Raw genomic sequence first — 16,741 nt, 5'->3', positions numbered from 1 at the left:
TAAATTTAATCATATCAATAAAAAGAGTCAAAAAGTGTGGTAGGGTTGATTCCTTTGGAAGAAGAAGCTCATTCATATACATATGTAAATCATGTAGAGCCCATAGGCCATTGATGTTCCTTTGTCTTGTCAAACAAATAAACAACACAAAGACTCTTAAAAACTTTGGTCTTCTCTTTTAAAACCACTATTAGGAATATTCCATTTAGATTATGAAACAATCCATTCTTATCATTTAGTCGAGCAATGAACGCTCGATCGAAGCCTCCAATTCTCGACACGAAAAGAAAAAAGACATCACGGGAAATGATCATTTCATAAAGTTAAGTTATAGTTATGTTCATCAACATATTCACATCAGAGCACATGATACACAGTAATCATATGATAGAGCAACCTAAGATTGCTAAACGATATTGATTCTTTTAATTCATAAGCACATCCTATGTTCTAACAATCAAAAATATCCCAAAAAGAAAGAAGATGTTCAGTGATAATTCATTGGTTGCATCTGAAAAATATTATAGTAAGATGCAATAGCAGATCGATGAATGGTTTCTTTCAACAGGTTCTCTTCTTGTTGCTGAGGTTCATTAGAAGGCATAACCATAAACATGTTATCATTCGATGAGTCGAGAACTTGATTCGAAGATTTCCAGTTGAATTGCTGCTCGGTGCTGCCGACCATTTCGGAAAGTTGATGCAGCTGTGTAGCCATTGCAGCCGGATCTGGGGATGGATGTCTGTTATTGTCCCCCAATGGAGATTTCGTATCGGGGAGATTGACAGTTGTGATGTCGTGGATACTCGATCTTCTCTTATCCTTCCCTCCACTTAGCTGTCTAATGAAGTACTTTTGGGCATGACTAGCTACTTGTGTTGGCGTTCTCGTTGTAACGAAATTACGAGAAATGTTTCTCCAGTCACCTTTGCCATATTTTTTAAGACCCATCAGAAATTGCCTGTAGTTTTAAGCAGCAAACAGCCCCAAATTAAAAGCTGCGGAGCCATGAGATTACCATAAAAGCGTACACAGAATTGCATGTTCCTTGGCACAAATTTTTAATCAATGCAGAGCAGGCAGAACACTACGGGCATTTAATCCTTCAAAGTTATTTCAATTTTTTGTTCTACACTTTTCAGAGGACAAAGGCACTCTAAATAACCCTCTAATCCTATAACATTATAACATCAAGAAACAAGAACCGATGTAAAATCCCACATCTAGAAGGAAAACGAAGCGGTGAGAAAACCTCTCCCAAGCACAGCTCGACACTGAGTGATGTGCGAGTGAGAAGTTTGTGCCCGAAGGAGGGTGGATACGAGACGGTGTGCCAGCAAGGACGCTGGGCTCCCAAGGAGGGTGAATTGAGGAGTCCACATTAATTGGAGAAGGGAACGAGTGTCAGCGAGGACAGCCCGAAGAGGGTGGATTGTGAGATTCCACACCGATTGGGGAGGAGAATGAAGCATTCCTTATAAGGGGTGTGTAAACCTCTCCCGAGTTTCCACCGGGATTGGGCCGACCACAACAATTGGAATTCAAATTTTCATTCAATAATAACAGAACAAAGAACAGAGCTAAAAGTTACCTGTGTTCTTCTTCAGTCCAGGGAATTCCTTTCTTCCTTTCATGATCAGAAGGTCTAGTAGACGTCCCTCTCTTGAATCCAGAGCCAAAAAAATGGCTCAAACCATCAAATCCATGGCTGCTATCGACTCGTTCCAATGTGAAGGAATTGCTACTATCATAGTCACGAATAGGGATGAGACCAGCCTCTATGTCACTGACATCCTCCTCCAGTTCTTGGTACTGCTTTATCACATCACCGATGGTCTTGCCGGGAATCATGGCGGCAACTTTGAACCACCGATCGGAAGTGTCCTCATCGTACAAGGCCAGAGCATTCTCGAACCGTTTGTTTTCCTCAGGGGTCCATTGTGTTCCTTTCGTTTCTTGAAATAACCAGTTCGAATTTCGAAGATAAGAAGCCGGAGAGAGAAATTCCATGGCCGAAAATCTCTCTCTGAAAATCCAGAGAGGAAATGCAGAGAAATGGAGAGTTTATTAGGTCATGAAAGCATTAAAAACTAGAGCATCTGAGAAGAATCGCGAAGCCTTTTGGGAAATTTTGGGAATCTTGAAAAGACCTCTTTACTTTTCAGAGCCCTAGGAAGATTCGTCGTGGACCAAAACGAACCCTAGAGACTCCGTTTCAGATCCAAAACAACAAAAAATTACAGCAAATCCGCCATCACCATCGCCGAGCTTGAATCTTATGAGAATTACAGAGCTGTATTCATCGAGAAAAGCGAAATCAAAACGCTAAAAACAGAGAAATGGTGAAAATTCATAGAAATGAAGAGCAGTAGAAAATGAAATCAGGTGTATGAGAAAGCCCTAGTTAGGTAGTAATGGCGCTGATAATGGTGGTATGTATGCAGCGAGAAATGCAGAGAATTAAAGAGACTGAAAATGAAAGGTGAACAGTGTTGAGTCATAATTGGTGGGTCTGCTGATTGTGGGAGCTGATTCTTCACACAAAAGTTCTAAAGAGAGATGCCAAATGCCAAACTATTACACTTACAAAATTCGTGGTTGTGGCCACAAGGGCATTTCAGCAAATACCCTTTTAACTTCCCGAATAATTAAATTACAAATTTAGTCTCTAAAATTTTTAATTTTATTTATAGGTCCGTTTATTTTTCTTTCAAACTGAAATTATATCCGTTAGTGGTGGGCTTGGGCCGTTACAAATAGTATCAGAGTTAGACACCGAGTGATGTGCCAACGAGAAGGCTGAGCCCCGAAGAGGAGTGGATACAAGACGGTGTGTAAGCAAGGACGCTGAGCCCTGAAAGGGGTAGATTGGGAGTCCCACATCGATTCAAGAAAGGGACGAGTGTCGGCGAGGACGTTGTTTCCAAAGGGGTGGATTGTGTGGTCCCACATCAGCCGGTGAGGAGAATGAAACATTCTTTTTAAGGTGTGAAAACTTCACCTGCCAAACATATTGTAAAAACCTTAAGGAAAAACCCAACAGTGAAAGTCCAACAATAACAATATCTAGCGGACTTACTAAATTTAATTTTAAATTTATTAGTTCTTAAAATATTTTAACATGGGAATGAATGACTCATTAAATATAAAATTTAAGAGATGGGACTTAACGGTAAATTTTAAAAGTTTGAGGACTATTTAAATACAAGACGAAAAGTTTATGGATCAATTAGATATTTTTAAAGTTGTGAAACGAATACGAAGCATTATTATTACCCAATAGAGTAAAGAAACAACTATTGCAAAAAAGGGCTCATAGAATTTCCTCTTTTACACTTTGTGCCCAAGAATCTTTGCCAATTTATTTTGAAGGACAAATTTGAAATGAATTATCATTATTAAATTATTCATACTTAGGAATTATATTTAGAAACTTATAATTCACAAACAAAAAAAAAATGCAATTAAAGTTGTTCAAAAAACAAAAGAAGAAAAAAGTCCTATAAAACGAACAAAAGCGAGAAAAAATTCCTTTTTTTTAAAGATATTATATTGTAAATAAATAAAGGTAACCGAACATATAACAATCCACTTAAGCTAGGTCGAAGTCAATAAAATATATTTTTTTATTTGTTAAATTACAAGTTCCTTTTAACTGTTTAATAGAACCCTAAACTTTAAATTTTGTATATGGTAAATATTAAATTTAGACATTAAATCTTAAAATTTGTATTTGTTTGGCCTATAAATTAAAATTGTTTCAAAATTTCGTGATTTTAGAAGAAAAATATATTATAAGTAAAAAAAAACAAAAAAGATGTGTTTAATTAATAAGTTAAAAGACATAGGGATTTGGAGAGTTGTGAGTTCCAAACACCAAGGGACACACTAAGCATATGCGATTGGTGGTTTGAGGAAATTAAGATTTTTCATAGTACTTAGAGACATTAATAACCTTAAAAGTGAGTTTAAAAGTTTATCATTAATCATAAAACAATATATAATGGGTTAGGTGGTGAATGGAGTACGATCTTACATTATAATTATTTAAATAACATTCCTAGCTAAAACAATATAATAAAAAATTTATACATATAATAATAATAACAAGGACTATAGTCCCACATTCAACCAACATTTTTCAGGTACCAAACTATAAACAAACAAAATTTGTATATATATCGTTTTTTTTTTCTCGTAAATTTAAAACTAAATTTTAAAGTTATGCATATGTTAGTATGTAAACCTCTCCTTAACAGACATGTTTCAAATTTGTGAAGCTAATAACAATACGTAATGAGCTGAAGCGGACAACATCTATGTAGATTAAGACATATGATTGGTTTGGGTATTTTTTTAATGGAAAAAAATAATAAACCACTAAGGATTATTATAATAATAAAGAATTAATTTAGTAAAAGTAGTTAATGTATGGAGTGAGAGGGGACATGTGGAAGTGTGTGCATGAGGGAAGTGCTTTTGCTGCCTCTACTTTTAGTTTTTTGCACATAATTTAGTGCTTTTGGTGAGTGCTTGTACACCTAGCAATTCATTTACATTATTATTATTTTTTATTACTATTAATGGTGTGGGAGTGATTTTGATGTTTCAAATTGGCCATTATGAAATTGTTTTTATTTTTTTAAATATTTTTATTTCTTTATTATCGAATTAATTAGTTTTCTATCTCTGCGAAATTATTTATTTATTTTTGAATTTGACTTTAAAATATTCATAAATATGGAATAAAAAAAAATATTATAAATATATTTTACTTCGGTTTATCCAATCGGCAGTTGCCACGCAAGCCCTAAATCGAATTGGTTATCTCTATGGTAGTGGGCTCTAACGGCCCATTAAAGTGATAATAGGCCGGCCCATTATGCTATTTTATGGGCCAGTCATGAAGCACTCGGTCCAATAAGCTTATATCCATGTGTTAGAATATTTATTATTTTTATTAAAAAAAAAAACAAAAAACAAAACAAAATTATTTAAATATAATTTGGCTAGAATTTGCTATTCTCCCATTTTTGCGCAATTTAATATAAATATATTTTCAACTCATAATAAAAATAATATATATATATAGGAGAAAACATCCACGGGTAACAACCAATCACTAATAAACAAAGTAACAAAGTGTTTGAAGTAAATACGTTACTATCATGTAATACTCTCACCAATATGTTACTCAATCTCAAATACACTTATATTAATTCTAAGCGTGACATTATATAGCTTTTACGATCATAGTTGAACCTAAAAATATAACAGTAAGAAACTTAAAGTACAAAAGAATAGGACTAATCAGTCCTAAAGAATAGAACCTTGTCACAATTTAGAACACTAAATATGAACCAACCGGTTGAAGTTTGCCCATCCAAATCAACATCATTTGTTTCACGAGCAGGGTTTCACAAACGAACCCAGTTGAGACAGAGGGTCGATTTTAAAGTGTTTATTAGGGTTTAATTGGAGAGTGTAACAAGATAAATAAAAAAGCAACCCCTAACGTTATTTATTATCTGTTCTTTCTTTCAATACAACTCTTGGAAAGGAAAAGAAAAGAGAAGACAAAAAAGAATTGTGTTCTTCAAACAATTAAATTACAAGTAGAATTTATTTGAACAAACTTGAGCAAATGTGTGTTCCCAAGAAAGCAGAAGGCTCTAATCCTCTCTCTTTCACTGTATTTCCATTGATCTTCTGTGTTCTTCATGTTATTTGAAATGGGTTGTTCTGTTTTCGGTCTCTTCTTCCTTAATAGCCATCTTGGGCTGGCTAGCATTTTGGAAGGTCCTTCGGAGGCGGAATGATCGATTGGTTTGGTCCTTTCCCATTTTCCACCAAGAAAGCCATCTTTAATCCCCATGTTGTGTGAACTTCCAAATGGCAATGCATGAACCAAACCCCTACAACAAAAGCATCATCAATAACATTCACTACATCGATCTATTAGATAGGAATTTGTGAAGTTTTTCTACCTGGATTATCAGCTCTGAATCTGATGGCCGTCCATCCACCGGAAGGCACTCCGACGGTGTTTCTCTCAACAGGGTCGATGAGATTGAACGATTTGGGGTCGTTTTTAGGGTCATAATTGCCGATTCCTCTTCCAACGACGAAGAAATTAAACCCGTGGAGATGAACAGGGTGGGTTTCTGCGGTAAGGATTCCGGTGTCTTGTAAAACAAGCTCCACTGTATCGTTGTATTTCAGCTTATAAAGCTTGGTTCCCCTTGTGGTCTGCAAATTTGATGGACCACTGCCAGTGTAGTTGAAAACATGAGGTGGGTTAGCAGGGAAATCTGTTGTAAAAACCCCATTGATGTTGAAATAATGAGCTTGTAATAGGGCTGTGGTTGGCATGACGAATGTAACATTGTTTATGCTAGCCACTGCCCGGCTCCCGTTGCCAGCTTTGCAGGTGGGACAAGGGTTGATCCCAAGGCCAACTGTGAAGAAAAGGTTGTGATCAATGGTCAATGGGACTCGTGCAGGGTAGGTGTTTGAATTAATGCTTCTGAGAGAGTTTAGGAAATTGTTGGCTACTGGAGTTGCGTTTTGAGGAGGTGGGGCAGTTAAGGTCGTTGTGGTGGTAGCAAGCATGCCAGCATAATGCAGCGTGGCCGTGGCGGTGTTGTTGTCGACCGTGATCGGAGAGTCCATGAACGGGGAGGCTGCAACCAAGTACTTGCCAGAGGTTTGATCAGCAGTTATTAGGACATTGGTTGTTTGGCCTGGGGCAATTAGAATTGTATCTGTTTTGAATGGTTTCACATAGGTAGCATCTACCTCCACAACTGTGAGCTTGTGCCCAGCAATCTTGAAGAACAGTTCTTCATTGAGTGCAGCATTGATTATGCGTAGTAAGTAAGTATTTCCACTCTTGACAGGCAACGTGAAACCCCCTGAGGACAAATATTCATGTCATTTCAAGTATTTTTCAATTTTCTGATGCATAATGGTTGTTCTATGTTCTGATTGATATTGTACCTTGTGAAGAACAGCTTGAGATGGGTCCTGAATGACCATTGATTGTGTGAGCGTCTGATACATTTGGAGCTAATCCCGACTTGAGAGCTTCGTTGATCACGGCTTCGGTGTCGGATTTCCACCACTCAGCTGCAGAAGCAGGATCATGTTTTAGAACCAAATCAGTCAGGTCCAAGTAAAGGTAAACAAGGATGCTAAATGTAAGATCCCACATCGGTTGGGGAGGAGAACGAAACACCCTTTATAAGGGTGTGGAAACCTCTCCCTAGCAGACGCGTTTTAAAAACCTTGAGGGGAAGCTCGAAAGGGAAAGCCCAAAGAGGACAATATCTGCTAGCGGTGGGCTTGGATCGTTATACTAAAGATGGTTTTATTTAACTTTCAAATTTGCTCACCTAATACAACAACGACTTCTTTGTGAGGAGCAGGGAATGGATAAGGCACGCCACGTTTGGGCAAGATGACCACAGCACCATGGACAGTCGCCCTCAGCCATAGAATATGTGCGTGCCAGAAAAGGGTGCCTCTTTGGCCAGTAATGGTGAAGTTATATAAATAACTTTGCCCTGATGGGATTGGACATTGTGTAATGTACGCAGGTCCATCGGCCCAACCGGTTCGAAGCTGCCGAATTCCATGCCTGATCAGAAAAAGAAGGTAAGCAAGCATCATCCTTCACTTTGCTCTAGATACTATTATAAGTCATTCATTCTTTGCGTTCATCACATAAGATAGGTGAAATAGAACTTTTGGAGGAAGGCTTACCAGTGGATGGAAAGATTGTATTGAACATGGTTGACAACCTTAATAAGCACTGTGTCGTCTTCCCTAGCATAGATAGTAGGCCCTGGAAACTTTCCATTAACAGTGACGATTTGCTTACTTGAACAGAGTTTGGTTGTATTTTTCAAAACCACCTGCCATTAATATATAGAATAGAGATTTGAATCCCGAGTACGTCGGATTTGTCCTTATTTCAGATTTAGTACACAATAAAGATTGATGGCTTAATTGAAATTGTAACAGCCCAAACCCACCGTTAGCATATATTGTCTTCTTTGGGATTTCCCTTTCGGGCTTCCCCTCAAGGTTTTTAAAACGTGTTTGCTAGGAAAAGATTTTCACACCTTTATAAAGAATGTTTCATTCTCCTCCCCAACCGATGTGGGATCTCACAATCCACCCTCTTTAGGGCCCAGCATCTTTGCTAGCACACCGCCTTGTGTCCACTCCCTTCGGGCTTAGCCTCCTCGCTGGCATATCGCCTAGTGTCTGGCTCTGATACCATTTGTAACAGCCAAAGTCCACTACTAGCAGATATTGTTCTCTTTGGGCTTTCCCTTTCGAGCTTTCCCTCAAGGTTTTTAAAGCGCATCTGCTAAGGAGAGGTTTTCACACTCTTATAAAGAATGCTTAGTTCTCCTCCCCAACCGATATGAATTTGGCCTAAACACTATAAAGTTGATGACATGAAGATCTTTAAAAGTTCAGTAGATTACTGAAAGACAAATGAAACCTTTTGAATGTTTAAAATGAAAGAAAAGGTTACAAAAAGACAATAAGGGAACCAGACAATAAAAGAAACAAGCTGGGATTTGTGTGTCAAAAGGGTCCTGCCTTTTGCTTGTGATTGATATCAAAAAACCAGGACTTACATTGAATTTGTAATGTCGAACTCGGCATTCGACAAAAGCTGGGAAAATGCAGGCCACCAGAACCAGAACTCGAATCATTAAACCCATATCTCTCTCTTTTCACTCCCTATATCGTTGTTTATCAGCCTCGTTTCTATGTGGGGAATGAAGAATTGAGAAACCTCCTTATATAAAGCTTTGCTGAAATGTCGTTTTTGCATGGTAGGTGAATGATAGAGCCATATGTTCTGTTAGGTCACAATATTTCTTGAGCAATTCTCTGCTGTGTGCATCTCAGTGATCCCTTACATCTCACATAAAGTTGTTTTTCAAATGGACCAATCTCTGTAGTTCTGGAAGCCAAGAAATTCCCAGAAGAAACCAACTCATTCATGAACACTAATGTATTAGGTGCTGGTTGCTTGTATTCTGTGAAACAATTTGTTCAGGTTTTCTCCATCACTCACATGACTCTTGTTCTCATAGCGTACAAGACTGGAGCGTTCTTATAAGATCCCACATTTGTTAGAGAGAGGAACGAAGCATTTTTTATAAGGGTGCCTCTCTCTAGCATACGCGTTTTAAATCCGTGAGACTAACCGCTATACGTAACGAGACAAAATGGACAATATATGCTAGCGGTGGACTTGGGTCGTTACCGTTTTCTCGAGAATGGTAGATATTTATTCAAATCACAGGTAATTCAGATTTGTGAACGTAGATAACTACTGTAGTCTGTCTTTGTTGCATGTCTGTGGGAAGAAGATGAATAATATGGTTAGAGAGCTTTAGATATTTTAAAACAAAGGAAAATTACTTTGTGATTAAAAGTGTTTGGTTGTCATTGTCAGAGCTTTATATATATATATATATATATATATATAAAGATATAGATATTACTTTATTGTTGGGAAATGGTTTTCAGGTCAGCTTCAAATTAGTAACCCAACTAATGGATTTGATCTTGAAGCTTAAGATTAAACCATTGGTGGGTATGAACCTTCTTCTCTCTTTATCAAGTTTAAAAACGAAGTTATTTGAATTATGAGTTATGGAGTTTGGAGTTTGAATTGGTGAGCAGTAGGTCTCTATCATGCTTTCTTGTTGATGAAGAACCAACCCATTCAAGTTTATATCTTATTTTATTATTAACCCTTTTAAGGCTATATCTTTAGATTATCATTTTAGTATTTGAATAATCTTGTTGTTATGGTTCCATGATTTTGATTTGAAGGGGAAATAATTCCATTTTTTGTTCTAGTAATTGTGTACTCTTTGCTCTATCAACTCTAGTATACGTAGAGCCGTGGCGTAATCTGCTGGCGTGTGAGCTACTACAGAATCCTGACATTGGCCTTTTGATAAAACTTTTTCGCTTTCGTGTCCACTAACTCGGGAACAAAATGAGAGAGTCAGATGAGATGAACTCCCTCGTACAAATATTTCTTTCAAACAATTTAATGAACACAACTCTATTTCAAGCTGAAATTTTCAATTGAAATGGAGAAGACACTTCACGACGGTCCTTCAAATCTTAGCAATAGAGAGTAATATTTGAGATGTAGAGCTCGGTCGTAACTTTGGATACGAATAATTTGTGAGATTAATTCGAAAATTAAGGAAAAAGTAACAAATAAAACACCCAAAATCCAGTCACATATCACACCAAATTGTGACCAGAATGGAGTTGCCAAAAAATCACTCAACAAATCAAATACTAAATATTTAAAGCTCAAATTTATGAATTTAAGTGGTATGTCAATTCAAATTACTTGGCGAAGTGAGGGTATAAAAAGAATTTAAATAACTTTTTTACATCTACTTTGGGCTTAACTTTAAATAATAATATTGATTTTTTTTTTTCGAAATAAAACTTCGAGAAGATTCAAACCCGAAACTTAACCGTAGATTTGAGAAATGGAGAAAATATATCAATGCAAAAATGATGAAACGAGGACATTCATGAACACGACCGAATCAGTGAGCGAAACATCGTTATTATGCTTGATTGGACTTTTTACCTGACCATTTTTTCAACTCGATCGATCCTTATTGGACTCAAATATATTATAATTAAATATGGTAAAAAATAATGGAGAGTTAGGTTGTTGAGAGGGGCAATCAGGTTTGGACTAAAATAGGGTTATGGGTTTGTTTGTTCCTTTTGAAAAATCTTTACTTTTACTTCACCGTTATTTAAGAGTCAACCTAGTAACTTTATTTATGTTCGTACTTTTGTGGGACTTCTTGTCGTACGGAGAACGAACCTTGTTTTCCTGATTCCGACAAATTGGGTTCGGCCCAATAGTCAAGTTCAGGTCCACTAAGTTTGGGGTCCAAGGTCCTATATGTAACATGATTGATCTACTTGGGCCTAATGTTGGCCCACTAAATGCTCGATGTATTGTCTTCCAATGGGCTCAAGCCCAAATGTAAGGGGCTTTCACCGAGAATAACACGGGTGAGTTATCCTCTTTACCTTCCATTGGATGCGAATGACACGGGTGAGTTATCGTCTTTGTCTTCGGCTTTACCTTCCATTGAATGGGCCCATATATCATATTATTGACCCCTATATGTACATGATTGATCCACTTGGGCCTATTGTTGGCCCACTAAAGGCTTGATGCGTTGTTTTCAAATGGGCTCAAGCCCAAATGTAAGGGGCTTTGCAGGAATGGGCCCATATATCATATTATTGACCCTATATGTATACGTTTGATCTACTTGGGCCTATTGTTGGCCCACTAAAGGCTTGATGCGTTGTTTTCCAATGGGCTCAAGCCCAAATGTAAGGGGCCTTGCAGGAATGGGACCATATCTTATATCATTCACCTCTTTATGTACCTGATTGATCCACTTGGGCCTATTGTTGGCCCACTAAAGGCTTGATGCGTTGTTTTCCAATGGGCTCAAGCCCAAATGTAATGGGGCTTTGCAAGAATGGGCCCATATCTCATATTATATATAATATATATATATTAAGTGATAAAAATAGTAAAATGAGAGGTCCAAAAGAAATCCAATCATTCTCCTCTCTCTCTCTCTCTCTCTCTCTCTCTAAGATAAACAAATATGATAGTGTTCAAACCAGTTCAAACCTGTTTCACAGTCCATAGAAATACCTTCTACACAGCAAGATTTCCCAGTTCAAAGAGCTCCTTCTTGTGGCGCTGCCAGCCCAACACCTCTGAATCAAGTTCTTCCACGCCACCTGAAGGAGATTCACAAAAGCAGGAGATACTGGCCAGAATAGCACTACTTCAAACTCAAAAACTCAGACTTACCGGCTTCTTAGACGAAAAATCTGCTGATCTCACTCAGTTTGCTGAAGATGCCAATGCGGAGTTTGAGAAGATTGGAGAAGATGCCCTCAGAGGGCTCGATGAAGCCAGTGCACGGGTCGGTGTTGGTCTATATTTGGTTCCTTTCTCATTTGTCACTGAATTTTGCGGTTTGGAATATGACCCAGTTCTTGTTTTAATGAGCAGATTATGGAGAACATTGAGAGCCAGATGCAAGTTTTTGAGGAGTCTGCAGAGTTGAACAGGCAGGAAATAGAGAAGAATGATGATATGTTGGCAAAGTTTGAGGGTCAAATTGAAGAAGAACGAAATGAAGGTCTTTTCTTTAAGAACATGAGGCAGAAGAAGCCCGCAGACAAAGTGGAAATGGAGAAGATTGAAGAGCTTACTAAAGAAAATGCTGCTGGTTCGAAGACGAGGCGATATATCTATCTTGTATTGATTGGCCTGCTAGTCGTGGCGATTGTCGAATCATTCGTCTCTTCACCTGATTGGCGGAAAGTTGCAGTTCTTGGGGCAATGCTTGCTGCTTTGGTTTCTCGATTTTCTTATGAGCAAAGGATGTCATCTGAAATAGAAAGAACAGAAATCAAAGACAACCGGAGGAAAGAGTGAAGAAGTCTTGTTATTGCTGAAAGCATGAGCAAAAGATGGAAAATAAGAACTATAGCATGAGACATAACCCCAAGTAAATGCTCTCTGCTCGGGTCTGATACATCAAGCTACTTTACTTTTGCATCGATAATATTTGGTCTTGGTGATTATGACTTCAATCACCACGACCTCTGTAATGAATTACAACGTTTGATGCTTAGAATTTTCATTTGAAACGATCTTTTATCAATATCTTCAACATAATTACGACATGATCTATGCAAGTTTCAGAGCAGCTTGATAAAATAGCGAGAGCAGAACATATATTTTCCTGCTATCTATCCATCTGCATTTTTTTTAAGTAAGATGTTCGTGCCCAATTGAAAAGCTTTCAAATTTGAATCAAAATTGTAACTCTTTTGGAAACATGATATTAATATAGGCCTAAGAAATGTATTACTACAACAATGAAAATTTGAAAACCTTGAACATCACTGGTCAGCCATCGAAACTTCAAAATAAAAATTAAGGAAGCTCAGTAATCGTTAAAATGATGGTCTTACCTCTATGCCGAAGAGCCTTGGAGTCGCTTCAAGAGTAAGAACACAAATAACAAATAAGATCTACAAGGATTGATGAATGCAAGTGACAATGCATAGAGCAGCTACCTATAAGTTGATAATATCTGATCAAAGCACTCGATAAGCCAAGAAACTGCAGTTTACTAGTTCGGTGCATATGAAACAACCCAAACCCAAGCCCACCACTAGCAGATATTGTTCTCTCTAGGTTTTCTTTTCGGGCTTCCTCTCAAGATTTTTAAAACTCACCTGCTAGGAGAGAGGTTTTCACACCCTTAGAAAGAATGTTTCGTTCTCCTCCCCAACCGATGTGGGATCTCAGAATCCACTCCCTTTCGGGGCCCAGTATCCTCGCTGGCACTCGTTCCCTTCTCCAATCGATGTGGGACCTCCCAATCCACCCCCCTTCAGAGTCCAGCATCCTTATTGACACACCGCCTCGTGTACACCCTCCTTCGAGGCTCAGCCTTCTTGCTAACACATCACCCGATGTCTGGCTCTAATACCATTTGTAATAGTGCCCCGTGTCCACCCTCCTTCGAGGCTCAGCCTTCATGCTAGCACATCCCCGATGTTTGGCTCTAATACCATTTGTAACGGCCCAAGCCCACCACCTGCAAATATTATTCTCTTTGGGCTTTCCCTTTCGAACTTCCCCTCAAAGTTTTTAAAACTCGTCTGCTAGGGAGAGATTTTCACACCTTTATAAAGAATGCTTCAAGAATGCTTCGTTCTCCTCCCTAACCAATGCGGTATCTCACCGCATATGTACTCTTAAGCTGAATGCCAGTGATAACACGTCTAGCTACATTTGTGCTGTTTGGATTTGAATGTTTTTCAACAAGCAGTTAACAACACTATAGGCAGAACTACCTAGCAAGAGATAAAACAGTCACAGGAAACAGTATAATTCATAAGAAGATATCTAGTTGAATAAATTGGGATTTGGAGGGGAGAGGGGGAGGAAAGACTTACTTTTTAAATCATTTCAATCAAGAAGATCGTGTTGAAGATCCATCATGAATAATTTCCCTAGCAAGAACGTTTAATGTGATGGCAGTTCGAAGAATTTGTGGATTCGGAGCATTGCATAAGAATCAAATCACGTCTGAGACTCGGCAATAAGAGCATATTCCATTAATGATCTATCACCAACAACTGCCTAACAAGAATGTTCCATGTTGTGGCAGTTGGAAGAATTCCATGATGCAGGGCATTATATAGGAACCCAATGGCATCTGAAACTCTAGCGCAAGAGCAGAGTCCCTTAAAAGTAATGTTATAGGATATAATATCTGGCTTAAGACCCTTTTCCAAGATACGGTCCCAAATCTTTAAAGCCTCCTGGCAGTCTCCAGCTTTGTAAACACCTTCCATGATGGTGTTGTGTTACAAGATCCGGAACACAGTTGACCTGAGCCATTTGAGTAAAGATCTCCAGGGCAACATCAACTTTTCGGGCCGTACAAAGACCATGAATTATGATGTTGTGCATGGTTACATCGGGCTTAAGACCCTTGTTAATACATTGATGCCATAAGTTGAGTGCCACGTCAAACTTTTCTCCACGACACAGGCCATCGATCAACAAGCTATATGTAATCATATCAGGCTTTAAGCCCTCTTCCAGCATCTCCTTTAGAAGAAGATATGCATCGCTAAATCTTTCTGCCTTACACAAACCATTGTTAATAGTGTTGTAGGAGACTACAGTAGGAGCACAGTCTTTGTTGCCCATTTCCCTTAGAAGAAAAATAGCCTTTTCAAGTTTAGAAGCTCGGATACCTCCATTAATCAATGAATTGAAGATATGAGAATTCAGTTTATATTTATGTTTGTTCATCTGATGAATCAGCTCTGCCGCTATCGGCATCCTCATTTTCAGCTTCTTTTAATATCCTTAAAGCCTCATTCAAGTATCCATTCTTACACAGCCCGTGAATCAACACTCCATATGTTGTTGAATCTGCCCTTAAGCCCCTCTTATGTAAGAGCTGCCAATTACAATTCGCTTCTTCCACTTTCTTGTTGTCAAACAACCCTTGAATCAATATGTTATAACTAACGATATTGCAACAGTTATTCTTACCCATCTCCTCCCACAACTCAAAGCATTTACTTAGTTTGGCAGCTCGAAATAGACCCCTGAGCATTGTATTATATGTTGGCACATCAGGCGATAACCCACTGTCAATCATCTCCTGATAAATTTTCTCAGCAGCATCGGAGTTTCCTGCTTTGCTCAAACCGTGAATCATAGAACTAAAAGTAAATAAATCGACTGACCTTTGGTTCTTCTTCATTCTATTCCATATTTCCATACTCTCATCGAACTTACCCAGCTTACATAAACCATTTATCATAATGTTATATGTTGCCACACTCGGATAAACTGAAGATTCCCTCAGTAATCTCTCCCAAATCTCAGTAGTCTTCTCAAAATCTCCTTTTCTGAAAAACCCATCAATCAGATATTATAACACATAACATCAGGGTTCATCCCTCTCGCAGACATTTCATCAAACACCTCCACGGCATCCGATAACTTACCATCCTTCGCATGTGCATTAATTAAAGTACCATAGCTTAAAACATTAGGGTTCAAACCCTTCTCCGACATCCAATTCAATAATCTCTTCGCCTTTTCAAACTGCTTCTTCTTGCACGATATCTTGATCAAAATGTTATAAGTTTGCAAATTGGGCGACATGCCCACCGTCTGAAAGTACGTGAAAAACAATTCATCTCGGCGCTACTGAAAAACAATACGTGAAAAACGCATTAAACATAGAGTTATATGACTTGATTCCCGGTTTACACCCAAAAATGTCAACCATGCGTTGAAACAAATACAGCGCTTGATCGGGCACTGAACACTTCGCATAGGCCTTAATAGCCGTCAGTGCGACATCTTGGAGCAGGTGCATCTTTGAGCTCGTATTAACTCCACGATCCGACCAACATGAACAACGAGCCTCGGGTCGATAAGTCGCCGGAGAATGTAGTGAAATACGAATGGTGAGTGAGCGTAACCAGGATGGTGACACACCGAATCGAATAGAGCGAGTGCCGCATTGCGGTTTTTCTCTGCTTTGAGGAGTTTTAAAACCAGTGTAGGGGATAGCGCTTTGGGGAGCTCAACCATGGCAAAGACGCTAGGAATTATACTTCGATAATAACGCCGTTACTTCCAGACCGGAGTTTTCAATCGGAGTCGTGTCTCCGGCGAAAGTAATGATGCCTCGACGTACAGTGGATGCTTCCGTGTTTGGGCATCTTCCTTCTCCTCTTCCTCTTCGGCACACCAGGCATGAGCTTCTGCATAACACCGCAAATGAGTTCCGGTATAGTGGGCCGGAATTTATATACTTAGCCCACAAGTAAACGGAAGGCCCATTCACCTTTATGAAAGCCCAATTCCACAATTGGGCCTTCATTTGGGCTTGGCTACATGCCACCTAGATATATCAAAAATCACGTAAATAATAAAAATTAACAATATATATGAGTTGTACGATATATTAATTATGTGACATCATTTTTTGTCTTTTTAAATAAATTATAAGCATTAATTGATAAAAATTCAATATAAGCTTTAATATATAGTCAAATATGATATATATATAT

The 16,741-nt window shown here is 38.3% G+C and overlaps 3 protein-coding genes and 1 pseudogene across 4 annotated transcripts; 1 reads left to right on the top strand and 3 right to left on the bottom strand.

The window, feature by feature from the left end:
* Positions 1-297: 297 nt before the first annotated feature.
* Positions 298-2,540, bottom strand: LOC111803605 (transcription factor DIVARICATA). The gene is made up of 2 exons (XM_023688096.2): positions 1,593-2,540; positions 298-962 (listed from the first exon to the last, which is right to left on the bottom strand). Exons 1-2 carry the CDS (start codon positions 2,009-2,011, stop codon positions 488-490), a joined length of 894 nt encoding a protein of 297 aa, XP_023543864.1. The 5' UTR covers positions 2,012-2,540; the 3' UTR covers positions 298-487.
* Positions 2,541-5,498: 2,958 nt separating this feature from the next.
* LOC111803604 (laccase-4) lies at positions 5,499-8,812 on the bottom strand. The gene is made up of 6 exons (XM_023688095.2): positions 8,656-8,812; positions 7,766-7,917; positions 7,396-7,640; positions 7,001-7,129; positions 5,989-6,915; positions 5,499-5,916 (listed from the first exon to the last, which is right to left on the bottom strand). The coding sequence occupies exons 1-6, from the start codon at positions 8,740-8,742 to the stop codon at positions 5,786-5,788; spliced, it is 1,671 nt and encodes a 556-aa protein (XP_023543863.1). The 5' UTR covers positions 8,743-8,812; the 3' UTR covers positions 5,499-5,785.
* Positions 8,813-11,595: 2,783 nt separating this feature from the next.
* LOC111804132 (uncharacterized) lies at positions 11,596-16,467 on the bottom strand (annotated as a pseudogene). Its single transcript, XR_015422773.1, has 4 exons — positions 14,090-16,467; positions 13,097-13,987; positions 12,329-12,507; positions 11,596-12,168 (listed from the first exon to the last, which is right to left on the bottom strand). The product of XR_015422773.1 is annotated as an uncharacterized LOC111804132 (transcript).
* Positions 11,710-12,805, top strand: LOC111804131 (uncharacterized). Its single transcript, XM_023688830.2, has 2 exons — positions 11,710-12,036; positions 12,126-12,805. The coding sequence occupies exons 1-2, from the start codon at positions 11,710-11,712 to the stop codon at positions 12,552-12,554; spliced, it is 756 nt and encodes a 251-aa protein (XP_023544598.1). The 3' UTR covers positions 12,555-12,805.
* Positions 16,468-16,741: the final 274 nt, after the last annotated feature.

This window comes from Cucurbita pepo, chromosome 10, assembly GCF_057944985.1.
Source record: "Cucurbita pepo subsp. pepo isolate OVF chromosome 10, ASM5794498v1, whole genome shotgun sequence".
Taxonomy (NCBI): domain Eukaryota; kingdom Viridiplantae; phylum Streptophyta; class Magnoliopsida; order Cucurbitales; family Cucurbitaceae; genus Cucurbita; species Cucurbita pepo.
This window is presented reverse-complemented; position numbering and strand designations above follow the sequence as displayed.

Excerpts from the sequence above, each read along its gene's own strand:
- LOC111803604 (XM_023688095.2), bottom strand. The coding sequence starts at position 8,742 with ATGGGTTTAATGATTCGAGTTCTGGTTCTGGTGGCCTGCATTTTCCCA. Across the intron at positions 7,641-7,765 it reads TACAATCTTTCCATCCACTG|GCATGGAATTCGGCAGCTTC; the intron begins GTAAGCCTTCCT and ends TTTTCTGATCAG. Across the intron at positions 7,130-7,395 it reads AGAAGTCGTTGTTGTATTAG|CTGAGTGGTGGAAATCCGAC; the intron begins GTGAGCAAATTT and ends CTGCTTCTGCAG.
- LOC111803605 (XM_023688096.2), bottom strand. The coding sequence starts at position 2,011 with ATGGAATTTCTCTCTCCGGCTTCTTATCTTCGAAATTCGAACTGGTTA. Across the intron at positions 963-1,592 it reads TGGACTGAAGAAGAACACAG|GCAATTTCTGATGGGTCTTA; the intron begins GTAACTTTTAGC and ends TTAAAACTACAG.
- LOC111804131 (XM_023688830.2), top strand. The coding sequence starts at position 11,710 with ATGATAGTGTTCAAACCAGTTCAAACCTGTTTCACAGTCCATAGAAAT. Across the intron at positions 12,037-12,125 it reads TCGATGAAGCCAGTGCACGG|ATTATGGAGAACATTGAGAG; the intron begins GTCGGTGTTGGT and ends TTTAATGAGCAG.